The sequence below is a fragment of the Orycteropus afer genome, unplaced genomic scaffold (assembly GCF_000298275.1).
Source record: "Orycteropus afer afer isolate SDZICR_OR568_19922 unplaced genomic scaffold, OryAfe1.0 scaffold00002, whole genome shotgun sequence".
Taxonomy (NCBI): Eukaryota; Metazoa; Chordata; class Mammalia; order Tubulidentata; family Orycteropodidae; genus Orycteropus; species Orycteropus afer.
The window spans coordinates 10,530,065-10,544,335 of record NW_006921589.1 but is presented as its reverse complement, the minus strand read 5'-3'; the positions used below and the strand labels follow the sequence as shown (position 1 = coordinate 10,544,335).

Here is a 14,271-nt window from a genome sequence, read left to right as displayed (position 1 = left end):
GGTCTGGGGACCATTTACAGAAAAAAACAAGAAAACCACACTTGCTATCATCGAGTTGATTCTGACTCTTAGCAACCGCCATTGGGTTTCCAAGGCAGCAAATCTTTATGGAAGTGATTGCCCTATTTTCCTTTTGTGGAGTAGCTGGTAAGTTTGAACCACCAACCTTCTGGTTAGCAGTCAAATGCCTTCCGCGTTGCAGCAGTATACAGTGTCCTAAAGTTGATCAGTCAGGATTCTTTTGGCTGCAAATGATAGAAACCTAACACACAGGGCCTTAAGGGGAATAAAAGGGAGAGTTTTTGGTCCCAAAGCTGGGAAGAATACTGGGGAGCTCACAGAATCAAAGGAAGAGCTGCAGGAACTGGGGCCCTGGGCTGGAACTGAGGACTTCCTGCTCTGGTATTCTCCTCACCAGGTATCTCTGCTTCTCCTTGTATGTTGACCTCTCTTTCTTCCTACTACAAAAAGGCCTCCCCAACTATGGCCCCTAGCTACCCTTCAGGTGTGGAATTTAACTCACTCTGTGGCTTCCAGCCAAATAATAGACAGACATATGGGCTGAACATTTAAATCAGGTAGATATACTACTAGGAGCTCTGGTAGCATAGTGGCTACGGCACTTGACTGCTAACCAGAAGGCTGGCAGTTCAAACCCACCAGCCACTCCTCGGAAGGAAGATGGGGCAATCTACTTCCGTAATGATACTGCCTCGGAAACCCAAGGAGGGGTCGCTATGAGTCGGGTCCGACTCGACGGCAAACAACAACAACAACAACAGTGCCTAAGGCACTTGACTGCTAACCAGAAGGCTGGAGATTCAAACCCACCAGCCACTCCTCGGAAGGAAGATGGGGCAATCTACTTCTGTAGTGATACTGCCTCGGAAACCCAAGGACGGGTTGCTGTGAGTCGGGTCTGACTCGACGGCACATAACAACAACAACAAAGAGGTAACTATGGAGAGGAAGTGGGAAGAGAGCTGTTAAATTGTGGAGAATTACAGTCAATGTCATGAGACAAAATGTGTATGAACTGCTGTATGGAAAATGAATTTGCTCTGTAAACTTTCACCCAAATCACAATAAAAATTTTTTTTTAAAAAAAAGGCCTCCCCAGGGGGCAGGATACCTGGCTGATGGTGGCTCAGGTTTAGTACTCCCGATTCCATCTACCTGTTCCAGGGAAGGTGTCTGATTGGCCCTGCTCAGGCCCAGACCCACAAGCCAATCACTGCAGTCAGGGGGATGCAGTAATAAGACTGGCCTGGATCTGAGTCACTTGGCCACTACTGTTGGGGGAGGAAAGGGGTGCAGCATTTGTTCCCAAAATAAAGAGATGAGAAAGAAAGCTTTCAGACGACTTTGAACGGCAGTGACAGTGCTGCCTGGGATGTGTTAAGGATCCACGTGGCCTCCAAAATCCTCCAGGACCATACAGTCTAGTTTGGGAGATGAGACACAGAAATAACCAGAACATAACAGCTTGCTTGAGCTTGCAGACTGGATAAGAATATCTGGAACTCCCCACCCACCTCATAAGCTTGTCTCATGGATAAAAATTAGATGCTTAATGTGAAAGGGCTTTAAAAAGACAACAGTAACGGTGCCCCTCACAGTTCATCTGCACATTCCTGTCCACCTCTGGAAGCAGAGCACTGGCCCTAGAGTCACACTGTCTCAGCTTCCTCAGCTACAAAGGTGGGAAGGACATTAGTTCTTACCTCACAGGGTTCTGGAATTAGGGGCCATGGGTATAGGAAGTGCTTAGCAGGGTGGCACACAGTAGGTGCTCAATAACCAGTCATCAGATGCCATGGAGTTGATTCCAATTCATGGCGGCCCCATGTGTGTGTCAGACAACAACTGTGCTCCACGGGGTTTTTTCAATGGCCGGTTTTTCCAAAGTAGATTGCCAGGCCTTTTTTTTTTTTGAGGTGCCTCTGGGTGGAGTCTACTCTCCAAACTTTCCGTTAGTAGCCAAGTGTCTTAACCATGGGCACTAGCCAGGAACTCTAGGTGCTCAATGCATCAAGGGTACTGTTTTTGGTTGCATTATTATCACCTGAACCTTTTCAAGTCCCTGTAGGGTAGGCAGGGCAAGGCTGACCAGCTCTACTTAATAGATGAAGACACTGAGGCTCAGGGAAGTGAAGACTTGTCTGCCAGTAATTACCCTTGTTGGTGATTGCACAACTGGGGTAGGACCAGTTATGAGCTCCTAATCCAGTGCTCTGTTTCCAGGGTTTGCATTCCGAAAGAGTCAGGCCTAAGAGGGGCCTGTGGGGTGCCAGGTGGAGGTGCAGAGGCACAGCCAGTATTCCTGGAGAAGTGTGGGTGTCCTTAAGGGTCAGGGAATGCCTTGTACTGAGGAAGGGGCTACAGAGGGATGGCCATGCTCCTTGGGGGTCCTTGTCAGTTGGGGATTAAGAAGGTGAAAAGTGACTGGGCCCTGCCACCCCAAGCCTTCCATTGACCACTCTCCCACCCTTGCCTCCTCAGGTAGCTGGCCCCCACCCCCTGTTTGTGCTTCTCCTGTGTGCCTATTTTCCGGACCCGGGCATTCTCCTCTATAAATACCAACTCTGGTATTTCTGGTTGGCAGGTGTTGCTGCCAGGGAGATGGCTGGGTTGACATGTGGCTCCTGACAAAACACAAACCCCTGATGTGTGTGGGCGTGGGTGGTGTGAGTAGGGGTATGAATCAGAGAAGGGACTCAGAGGACACCCAAGGGGACAAGAGCCAGGAAGTTAGTGGTATGGGGGGGGAGTGTACATACAACCTGAAAACTGAGAGCATACCAGACCCTCCTTCTGGAAATCACTTTGCTGTTTATAAACTTGAAGCCTTGCCCCTCACCTGTATGTGTCTGTGTGTGTTTGGGGGCAGGGTACACCGTCCAGAGGGAAACTGAGGCTTAGAGCTGGAACCCAAGTACTAGTGACATGAGTGGGCAGGCAAAGCTGAGGTTCCTATTAAGCTCTGGGGGAGCATGGCCTCTGCCGCCCAGCCCCCTCTTACTCTCCCTGCCTAGAGACCCCTGCACACCAGGCCTTGCTGGTGGACCCCTGGTCTTTGCCTGAGCCCTCTCAAACCTCCACAACTTCCTGCCAGTCTTTAGAAGTAAAGTAATCTGGGGCCTCTCTTGGGAACAGGCCATGTGCCTTCAGAAAACGACTTGAAGTCTCTCCTTGGAGCAAAAATGGGACCCTCAAACTAACTAAATGGCAGACTCTGAGCAGGTTTTCCCCTGATCACTCTCAAGAAAAGGCAGGCACCAGAGGGTTGACAGGAGCCCCCTAGGGGTTCCAGTCCCACCCTGGTGAGGCGCTGGCAGGCAGGCTTGCCTACCTTTGGCTTTCCTCTCCAGCACACCCCTTACGGGGCCCCCACCCTCCGGGAGAGGGGCACAGGCCTCAGCAGAGGAACTGGCCTCCCCGCCCCCACGGTCAGCGGCCGCCCTTTCCTGGCAGGACAGCAGGATCCTGCAGCTGTCAGGGGAGGGGCGTGGGTGCTGATGTCAGGAGGGATACAAATAGTGCGGACGGCCGGGGCCCCTGTCTCCCCTCGCCGCAGCCACTCTCCGGCCGCCGCCCAGCCTCTCTGCCCGCCGCCACCATGAGCCAGGCCTACTCTTCCAGCCAGCGCGTGTCCTCCTCGTACCGCCGCACCTTCGGCGGTGCGCCCTCCTTCCCGCTCGGCTCCCCGCTGAGCTCGCCCGTGTTCCCGCGCGCGGGCTTTGGCTCCAAGGGCTCCTCGAGCTCCATGACGTCGCGCGTCTACCAGGTGTCGCGCACCTCGGGCGGCGCCGGGGGGCTGGGGGCGCTGCGGGCCAGCCGGGTGGGCGCCAGCCGCGTGCCCACCTCGTACGGCGCGGGCGAGCTGCTGGACTTCTCGCTGGCCGATGCCGTCAACCAAGAGTTCCTGACCACGCGCACCAACGAGAAGGTGGAGCTGCAGGAGCTCAATGACCGCTTCGCCAACTACATCGAGAAGGTGCGCTTCCTGGAGCAACAGAACGCGGCGCTCGCGGCCGAGGTGAACCGGCTCAAGGGCCGTGAGCCCACGCGCGTGGCCGAGCTCTACGAGGAGGAGCTGCGCGAGCTGCGGCGCCAGGTGGAGGTGCTCACCAACCAGCGCGCGCGAGTTGACGTCGAACGTGACAACCTCCTCGATGACCTGCAGCGGCTCAAGGCCAAGTGAGGGCAGGGCGCATGAGGCCAGGACTGGGAGGGAGGGGCCCACCTGTCACCACCCGCCGTCTCCCAGGCCCTGGGGCTCCTCTCCTGCACCACGCAGGAAGAGCGCCACCCAACTGTATCCCCCAGAAGAAGATGAGTCCTGGTCTCTCCCTGTGCTCCCATCCTGCAAAGGAGGAACTTTCTTGGGGAGATCATAGAGTGGACATGGGCAACTTTGTGAGCCTGGGTGCCCTGTGGGCAGCCCCTTGAACAAGCATCTGAAGGTGCCAGTAGGGTCAGATAGGCAGGTGGATAAGGGCTAGAGGAGGCCCCAGGGCAATGCTGAGGGAGAGAGGAGGTGATAGGCGCCTGGGAATGCCAGCCTAGGTTGGGCAGGGCAGCTGCTGCCATTGGAGATGTAGGAGGTGGGGAATCCAACCAGGAGCTTCCAAAGCATCTGTGACACGGCCCTGGGGGAGGGGGTAGAGGGGAGCCTGGTGCCTGGGCCTGGCTGAGGCTGTGCCATTCACAAGGTGCATGAGATAAGCTGGAGGGGGTGGGGGTGGGGGGCTTCAGCCAGAAAAAAACTTGTGAGGACCAAAGAAGTAGGCTCTGTCAGGGTCCAGGACAAAAAGGCAGCACATATGGAGCAGGCAGGCCCTGCCTCTGACAAGCTAGAGGAATCACCTCCCAGGTCACAAACATTAGTTGAGCACCTACATGAGCCAGCCTGAGTCTGGGAACCAGGAACACAGAGGTGGATAAAATAGACACAGTTCTTAACTCTGGGGAGGTCGAAGTGTGGTTCGGACATAGACTTCAAGGGTGTGGCCTCAGGGCAGAGACTGGGCCACTCTCCCACCCTCCCTGGGAGGGGCCATGCCTCTGCCACTCCCCTCTGAGCCTCCTGTCTCTGCCTAGCAGCCAGGCCTCCTCCCTCTGTCCTGAGCCCAATCCCTGGGCAGCCCCTAGCCAGTCCTCTCCCTTGCTTGCATTATCTCTACAAACTGTCTGTTCTCCTGTCTGTCTGTCCCCACCAGGCTGCAGGAGGAGATCCAGCTGAAAGAAGAAGCAGAGAACAATTTGGCTGCCTTCCGAGCGGTGAGCTCTCTTTGCGCCCCCTCCGGTGCCAGCCTGTCCCCTCCGTCCCTTCTTGTGTGGCCCCTGTCTGCCTCTGCCCTTCCTGGGTAGTCAGTGGCCCTGCCCCTCTCTTGGCCTCTCCCAGGACGTGGATGCAGCCACTCTAGCTCGCATTGACCTGGAGCGCAGAATTGAGTCTCTCAACGAGGAGATAGCGTTCCTCAAGAAGGTCCACGAAGAGGTATGCCCTGGGTCCTCTGCCCTGATTCCTTGAGCCACAGGGGAAGCAGGTGGGAAGTCGGGCCGCGCGGGGGAGGTTCTGGGCTCTGGGTGGGGCCTGGTGGAGGACTGGCGGCCGGCTTCACCCTGCAGGAGATCCGCGAGCTACAGGCCCAGCTTCAGGAGCAGCAGGTCCAGGTGGAAATGGACATGTCCAAGCCAGACCTCACTGCTGCCCTCAGAGACATCCGGGCTCAGTATGAGACCATCGCAGCCAAGAACATCTCTGAAGCTGAAGAATGGTACAAGTCAAAGGTGGGTGACCTGGCCCAGGGATTCTGCCACCCCTGCCCCCTCCATCCCAGTTTGGAGGGGCTGCCACTAGCACCCTCTGTGGGGAGGAGGGTGGGTCAGGAGCCTCCACCAGGGCTCCTTGGCTCCTTCTCCCTTGCGTCCTCCTTGTCTCAGGGCCTCTCTCTCTGCCCTTAGGTGTCTGACCTGACCCAGGCGGCCAACAAGAACAATGACGCACTGCGCCAGGCCAAGCAGGAGATGATGGAGTACCGACACCAGATCCAGTCCTATACCTGTGAGATTGACGCCCTCAAGGGCACTGTGAGTCCCTGCCCACTTCGCCCAGCCCAACCCCCTTCTGCCTGCAACTCCTGCCCTCTCCCTGTGACTTTGGGTGTATCACTATACTTATCGAGACCCCATCTCCTCAAGGGTTAACACACAGAGAGGGTTCCCAGTGGGCTCTAAGGAATCAGAGAGTTGCTGGGGGGGTGTCCTGTGTTGGGGAGGGGACTCTGAACACAAATGCTCTCCCTTTGTCTGTTACATTCTCCAAATTTCCACATAAGACTTCATTTGAGCGCAGGGATCTGACGACTCCCGGACCTGACCCCGTTGAGGTGGCCCCAGCCCTGAGGCTGTGTCTCTCTTCATCCTGAGCCTCTTGTGTCCTCCTCCCTGGACAGCCTGTCCTTGACCTGGACTCCTCTCCCCGCAGAACGATTCCCTGATGAGACAGATGCGTGAGTTGGAGGACCGCTTTGCCAGCGAGGCCAGTGGCTATCAGGACAACATCGCGCGGCTGGAGGAGGAGATCCGACACCTTAAGGATGAGATGGCCCGCCACCTGCGCGAGTACCAGGACCTGCTAAATGTCAAGATGGCTCTAGATGTGGAGATTGCCACCTACCGGAAGCTGCTGGAGGGTGAAGAGAGCCGGTGAGGAAACAGGCAGGGACAGAGGTGGGGCCCTGGGCAGGCTGGGGGGCCCATTCCTGCCCAAGGGGGCTCTGGCCCACCTCCACAAGACCTGGGAACACATTGCTATAAGACGCTACAGCTCTACTAATTGCAGAGAATTAGCCAGGGCCACCTGAGCAAATCGCGATTTAATTAATAGCTTTTATAAAAAGAAAAATGTAAGTATTCCCTCATCCACCTTCAAAATTAAGAACCACCGGCAGGAAACCATATTCAGTAACCAGTAATGAAACATTACTGACAGTCAAAAGAGAGATGAGAGCAGAGTGAAAGGGGAAAAGGAGGGGGCAGAGAGAGACAGAGAGAGGTAGAGAGAGAGAAGGAAGCTTTGTACATGGATAGCTAAGAGAAGGGGTGAGGGAACTGTGCACCGAGGGCACACACACAGACACACATGCGCACACGCACGTAGGAAAGACACAGTGACATGCTTGGAGCATTTCACCTCTACACACAGAAAACAGCACACAACCGGAAGGGGACATGACAGAACTTCGGGGGTGATAGGAATATTCTGTATCTTGACTGGATGTGGTAGTCGCATGGATATAGAGATTTATCAAAACTCGTTGGAATGTGTGCTGAAGATCTGCATTTCACTGAAGGTAAATTTAACCTCACTTTACCACAGGCCAAGTACTCCACAAAATAGTGCCATTGATACTAATAAACTTACACTACACTATGATATGGGAGCTCTGGTAGCATAGTGGCTAAGACATTTGCCTGCTAACCAGACGGCTGGCGGTTCAAACCCACCAGCCACTCCTCGGAAGGAAGGTTGGGCAATCCTACTTCCGTAGTGATACTGCCTCGGAAACCCAAGGAGGGGTCGCTATGAGTTGGGGCCGACTCGACGGCACATAACAACAACAACAACACACTATGATATAGTCAGCAGGCATGTTTGGAACTTGCCTTCACATGGGTACCTGAGGCTCACAGTCTGGCTGGAGGGTGGGTATCACAGTGGTCATTACCCACCCACAGCTGCTGGTGATACTTCCTGCAATGCCAGCAACAAGAAGATGCTGGTGAACTGGAGGGTACGGTGGGGGGGGGGTTGGGGGTCCTGGCATCATGCCAGCAGGTCAGAGGTGGCATCTGTGATCCTCCCAAAAGGGATAGTTCCCAGGAAAGCTGGAGTTGGCCTTTGACCCTGTTCTCTCAAGTGTCTGCGGTGGGAGTGTTGGACATGGGACAGCTGAGGGTGGATGGTGTTTAGGGAGAGCCCCGATGGATAGTCATGGGGAGATGGGAGGGTCCCTAACTCTTTCAGGGCTTTGTCTGTCCCCTTTCAGAATCAACCTCCCTATCCAGACCTTCTCTGCCCTGAACTTCCGAGGTGAGTGGGTGCTGGGAAGGGGAGGCTGGGGTGACAGGGGAGGATTTCAGTACAGGTACTGTTTCAGGCCAGCTAGGAGGGGAGGATGGAACCGCGGGGTCGGGGCTGGGGTCCAGGGGAGAACACGGGGCTCTTGTGTGTGGGTGAGGGATAATCCGAAATTGTCTCAACTGCATATGGTTACACGAAATATGTAGAGGCAAGTGAGGTCCCTGGGTGGCTCAAACAGTTTGTGTTTGACCGCTAAGGTGAAGGTTGGTGGCTCAATCCACCCAGAAGAACCGAGGAAGAAAGGCCTGGAGATCTCCTTCCATTAAGATTGTAGCCAAGGAAAGCCTACGGGGCAGTCCTGCTCTGTAACACATGGGGTCACCAGGAGTCGAAATCAACTAGGCAGCAAACGACAGCAGAGGCTAACAGTTCTTCTTTCTATGGTCCTCACCTTCGGGTGTACCGGGCGTCAGGAAACAGCCCCTGTTCTGTATCCACAACTCCAAAGGCACCGAGTGTCCTTGGGGACCTGGCAGCAGGAACATCTAGAATCATTTTCCCTGGGCTGAGAGGCACCTCCCGCACCCACTGTTTGCTGGCATGTTACCAAGTGTCCCCCCCTACCCCGGCTGTTTATTGAACACCTCCAGTTTGATGGAGCAAGATGTTGGATGCACGTTTTAAAGAATGAAGCCAAACCTTAGCAAAGCCAAACAATTAAAAGGACGAGCTCTTAGGGCACTCTGCCACTCCTGACATTAGTAATATGCACATCGAGTGGCTTTCCAACCCCGGAGAGCAGAAAAACGCGCTGTAATGATACATTAGAGAAGGCCAGCCGCAGTCCTTGGCAGCTTCGCCTTTCCTAGATCAAATCTGTTCTATCTTCGATGTTCATTTCCATCAGGAAAAAATACCCGCTGTGCTCGGCCAAGCTACAACGTTCATCACAGGCTTGTTGCTTGTGAAGGAGATTCATAAACACCAAACTCATAATACCAGGGACCTAAATTGACCCTCCCTGTAAAACTCAGAACACCTCTTTTCAGTTAGTTGTTTATACAGACTCAATAAGTGAATGTTGCATTTAAAACTGCTTCCTGCTTTTTCCCACCAAACGGCTCTGTGGCCTTGACAGGGCAGATACACTGTTACCCCTTCACGGATGAGGAAACAGAGGCACAGAGGGGCAAGTGGCTGGCCATTGGCACAGCAAAGCAGTGCCTGACTTCTGGTTGTTTCTTTCGTTAAGATGTTAGGTTCCTGAGTCCTAAGTGGGGTACTCTAAGATACTCTAAAAGTGTATTGAGACTGAGCTTGGTGGCCTCTGACAGTCTTGGGGAGGGGAGTCCTGGGTTCAAATTCAGGCAGGACACCCGTGGAGTATAGAAGTGGAGAAGGAGCGAGAAGGCATGGGGATGTAAATGAACCAGGTAGTACTTGGAGCAAATCTGCTTGCTCCTGAGCCCATCTCAATGGTGGGACTGGCCCCAGGTCTGGGAACCCACCTGGTGGGTGTCAGCTCAAGGACAGGTGATCAAGTATAGTTGAAGAAGTAACAGACCCGTCTTAAGGGGGATGGGAAGTTACCTGGGCTGTGCCCGATGAGACCAGGGGTGGACTCACAGCCCCCAGGCACAGTCCAGGACTGGGTGGGGAGAGCTGGCGCCCTCTGCAGCTCGGTCAGGCTGAGTATGGTTGGATCTGTTACAGAAACAAGCCCTGAGCAAAGAGGCTCTGAGGTCCACACCAAGAAGACAGTGATGATCAAGACCATCGAGACCCGGGACGGGGAGGTCAGTGTCTGTCGCATCCCCTTACCCTTTGTGGGGGTAAACAGTGTGTCGGGGATTGTCAGCCAAGTGCCTTCCACCAGCCCTGCTGAGGTGGGGGCAGGGGGCCCTGGTGCTGTGGGCTGGGGGCAGGCGCAGGGCTGGAAGCTCCAGGGCTAACTGGGTCTCTCTTCCCCCAGGTCGTCAGTGAGGCCACACAGCAGCAACATGAGGTGCTCTAAAGCCAGAGACCCAGCTGTCCCAGAGACCGTCCTTGCCCATCCTCACTGCCTCCCGAAGCCAGCCTCCTCCTGTCCTAGGGCGCCACACCCAGCCACAACCGTCACAGCCTCTGATACCTCCTCACCCACCTACTCATAGTCCCCACAGGGGACATGGCCCCACCTTGCCCAACCACAGGGCTTCCCCCCACCCCCCGCCCCGTCACCTCTGCTGACCCCAGCCATGAGAGTCCTGGATATTGGAGTGAGTGAGCCTGACTGCCCTTCCCTCCCAACCCTGGGGTGGGGTGGCCCTGCTCCAGTTAGTGTCCTGGGCCAGGCCGAGATGGAGCTGAGGGGAGAGTGGTAACCCTGCCTCCCCACCTCCATGAGCTCAGGCTCTAGCCTTTGGCTTTGGAGAGGGCCCCTGAGTGGATGTTGGGACACCCCCGGGTCAGGATTGAGCCCTGTGGGCCCTTACCCTCCCCAGCCTGGGAGGAGGGGTGGCCTTCTCCAGAAGCCAGGCAGGTAACCAAGGAAACCAGCCCGCTGGGGAGACTGAGGGCCTTGAAACTGTCCCCATAGTCCCTTTCCTTTTCCCCTTTCCACCCTTGCCTAGGGTGGGCTTACAAAGCAGGAATTGCAAGAGGGAACCCCCGAAGGTGTCGGATGTGGGAGCAGGAGATGCAAAAGGAGAGAGGGTGGGTGAGTCGCTGGAGAGGAGAGAACAGGAGAGAGGCAGGAGCGGTCTCAGGCAATGGGAAGGTGCCTGCTGCCCACCACTGCCAGGCTCTGGGCAGAAACAATAAAAAGAAGCACAAGCCTAGCTGCCCCTACTGTCTTGAGTGCTGGGTCTCCTGGAGGACCCCAGGGCCCTGAGAACACCTGGGGGATGGACTGTGTGCTCCCCTCCTGCACAGCCAGGCTGTCGTCAAGGTCTCATACCTTCCTACACCCAGAGTCCCCAGCCTTACTACGTGTGTGTAGCACATGGAGGGTGGGGTATTGCTGGAGAGGGGGGTTTTGGTTGGGGAGCTACAAATACTTTCTGTTAGGCTTTAGTTCCTGGGCTAGTCCACCCTCCATCAGCAGGGACCTCACCTGCTCCCTTTTAGAAGGATGCCACTGTTCCCCACTGACTGACTCTGAAGTAGGGCTCCCCCAAAGAAGCTTACAACCTCTGTCCATTAAACCTGCCTTGAGCACCATTTTTGCCCAAAGGTCAATTTGGGGAAACTAGCAACATTAGGGAAAATGAAAAGATCTATCTTATTCTTGGATAAGAAGGCTCATATTCTGAAGATGTCAATTCTTCCTGTGTAAAGCTATCATTTCAATGCAATATAATCTCAATTAAAACACCAGCAGGAAACTTGAGGAGGATTTGAAAATACAATACTGGTTTGTCGGAGAGGATGGTGGAGACAAATGAAAAAGAAAAAAAGACAAATTAAATCATGGACTAAAACATTAAGGTATATTATGAGGCTATGACAGTTAAACAGCTTTGTTCATGAAAAAGAAATACACAAACATAAATGGGATAAAATAGACCCGATACGGAGAAGACCCAGTGTATATGAAAGGGGGTATTTCAGATCTGTGGGGAACCTTTTCAGTATAAAATTTGGTGGCAACTGGAAAGCCATAGGGGCAGACGAAGGTGAAGACTATCTCTTTTCACTGTTTCCAAAGGATAATTTCCAGATGGATCAAAGATTTAGGAAGCTTGATGGATCCATGTAAGCCTTAACCTTCAAACCTCTCATAGATTAAAGGGATTATCTTTTTAAAGGAGGTGGGAAGAAGGTAGAGATCATAAGGGTAATAGACCATCTATAGGTGGAATAAACCTAGTGATGCTTTAGTCTTGAGGTCCCTAGTCTGACATTCCAAACTGACTTTTCCAGAATCCACCAAAAGCCCTCAGCTGTGTCTGGTGTGTCTGTCTCTCTCCCCTTCCATCCTGTGGCCCTTGATCAGTTATGTACATCCCTTTCTCTAAGAAGGCTCCTTCTCCAAGGTATTCTTCCCCTCTGCCCTGGAAGGAGCTGGAGGGAACACCCTAGGTCCCCACCTTCTGCCACCAATGGTCATTTCTTTCCCCCAATGGCTCAATGGGGTGAACCCCACTGGCCCCGTTAACCTGCAGAGAAGCTCCAAAGGCCCTCCCAAGATAGGAAACCGGAAGCAGCAATTCCAGTGTCTTCACACTAGGAGGGCTGGGTGAGAGGCTTCTTCTGTCCCCTCCTACCCTTGAGCCTGTTGGGGTCCCTGGGGTTGGAGTTAGCCTCTCTGAGAGAGACACCTGGGTGGGGTTGGGCCCAGGTGAATAAGAGGTTAAGTGTGTGTCTCTGAGTCATTTGTGAGCCTCTTGGCTCCTCTTTTCCCAAGTGAGTTATGTGTACTCATCTCCCCCACAAACGATAAAAGGACACATTGGACAGGGAAGGCTTTGGAAGCAGCCCCACCCTCCAAAAAAAGCTTCGGTTCAGACAAGTCACTAAGCAAGGAGCACTGGCGGCACACTAGTTAAAGCACTGGGCTGCCACCTGAAAGGTCAGTGGTTTGAACCCACCAGCTGCAAGAGAAAGATGTGGCAGTCTGCTTCTGTAAAGATTTATAGCCTTGGAAACCCTACGGGGCAGTTCTACTCTGTCCTATAGGGTCACTATGAGTCGACAGCAGTGGGTTTTTAGTCCCTACGCCGGAAGGAGTGTAGGCATCTGTGATGCTGAGTGGGGCTTCTGCAGTCACTGCAGACAATGACCTTAACGCTGCAGAAATCCCCTCCCAGCCTCGCCCCCAGCATCCGTGACAAGCAGCCGTCAAGCTCTGCTTACTCGTTCCAGAGTCAGAGAACTCATTACTTCCGTGGAGGGCCCTTCCAGCTGGTGACAACTCTGATAGTCAGAAAGTCCTTCCGTCTCTAGCACACACTGTCCCCTATGACTACTACTACTTGTCCTCAGAGGAGATAGAAGATCAGACCTCCCAAGGTCCGCCACCCCCACCCCCCAGGGAAATGTTCTGTGAACAGAGCCTTCCTGGGACTAGAAATTCCAATTCTAAACCCTCTCCTTGGAAGCTGGGCAGTGACCAGGAATCCAGGGCAGGGGAGGTGGATATGGGGTCCAAAGAGAACAGACAGAAAAAAGAGATCTGACTCTCACAATCACACACATACAACCAGACTGATACCCTCAGCCCCCCCATACACACACCCATCCCCACCATGGCCAAACTTCTCCCTGCTCCATAGGACAATCTGGTGTCTCCTCTCCCAAGACTGAACATCCGGAGAGAATGTGGCTGGAAGAGGGCTGACCCGCTTCCCACTGGCCCCAAGGGACCAGGCCCAGACCAGCTTAGACCCCAGCTGAAGGAGCAGAGCAGGGACTGTGGAGGCAGAAGGGCCCCCAAGCCAGAACTGAGAGCACAGAGGCCTCCCCTTCGTTTCCTGGCCCTTGGCACAATTCCTCCTTTGCCCCTCCCTATTTCCTCTTAACACAAGCTTGCCAAGGATACATATGCAAATGCATTAATGACCACTGGTTGGGCCCCTAAAATGTCAGCTACTCAGAAGCAGGGATTTTTATCTGTTTTGTTCACTACTCTACCTGGGTGCCCCAGAAGAGTGCCTGATTTGCTGTGGTTTTAGGTGCCTGGTACATAATAAAGGGAAAGAAAACACAAAACCTTTTGCTGGCGAATTGATTCTGACTCCTGGGGACCCGCATGTGTTTCAGAATAGAACTTCACAGGATTATCAGTACCTGTAATGTTACGGAAGTAGATCACCGGGCCTTTCTTTGCAACTGAGGGTGGTTCGAACCGCCAGCCTTTTGATTAGTAGCATCAAACCGTTTGAGCCACCCAGAGACTTTGGTAGGTAGAAGGTGCTGATTAAATATTTAAATAATTAAATATTTATTGAGTGAATACCCACTAGACTACTTTTACTTACCTGTCACTGAATTTCATATTCATAAGGTAAATTTAATATTCATGATGACTCCCACTTTATTAATTGCTTCAACAAACATTTACTGAGCTTTTACCATGTGCCAGCCACATAGCACATCAATATGACTCGGAGGAAACTCCTCATGGCCCAGAGAGGTGGGGTGGCCTACCAAGGTCACACAGCATATCTATGGCAGAAGAGGACCCAGCCCCAGGCTCC

The 14,271-nt window shown here is 53.7% G+C and overlaps 1 protein-coding gene across 1 annotated transcript; it reads left to right on the top strand.

Moving 5' to 3' along the window:
• The first annotated feature begins 3,619 nt into the window (after positions 1 to 3,619).
• On the top strand, positions 3,620 to 10,106 carry DES (desmin). Its single transcript, XM_007958253.2, has 9 exons — positions 3,620 to 4,200; positions 5,223 to 5,283; positions 5,408 to 5,503; positions 5,635 to 5,796; positions 5,971 to 6,096; positions 6,494 to 6,714; positions 8,058 to 8,101; positions 9,806 to 9,888; positions 10,065 to 10,106. The coding sequence occupies exons 1-9, from the start codon at positions 3,620 to 3,622 to the stop codon at positions 10,104 to 10,106; spliced, it is 1,416 nt and encodes a 471-aa protein (XP_007956444.1).
• Positions 10,107 to 14,271: the final 4,165 nt, after the last annotated feature.

Bases quoted from the DNA above. Each gene is read 5' to 3' on its own strand.
- DES (XM_007958253.2), top strand. From the start codon at position 3,620: ATGAGCCAGGCCTACTCTTCCAGCCAGCGCGTGTCCTCCTCGTACCGC. The intron at 4,201-5,222 runs GTGAGGGCAGGG...TGTCCCCACCAG, and splicing joins CTGCAGCGGCTCAAGGCCAA to GCTGCAGGAGGAGATCCAGC. The intron at 5,504-5,634 runs GTATGCCCTGGG...TTCACCCTGCAG, and splicing joins TCAAGAAGGTCCACGAAGAG to GAGATCCGCGAGCTACAGGC.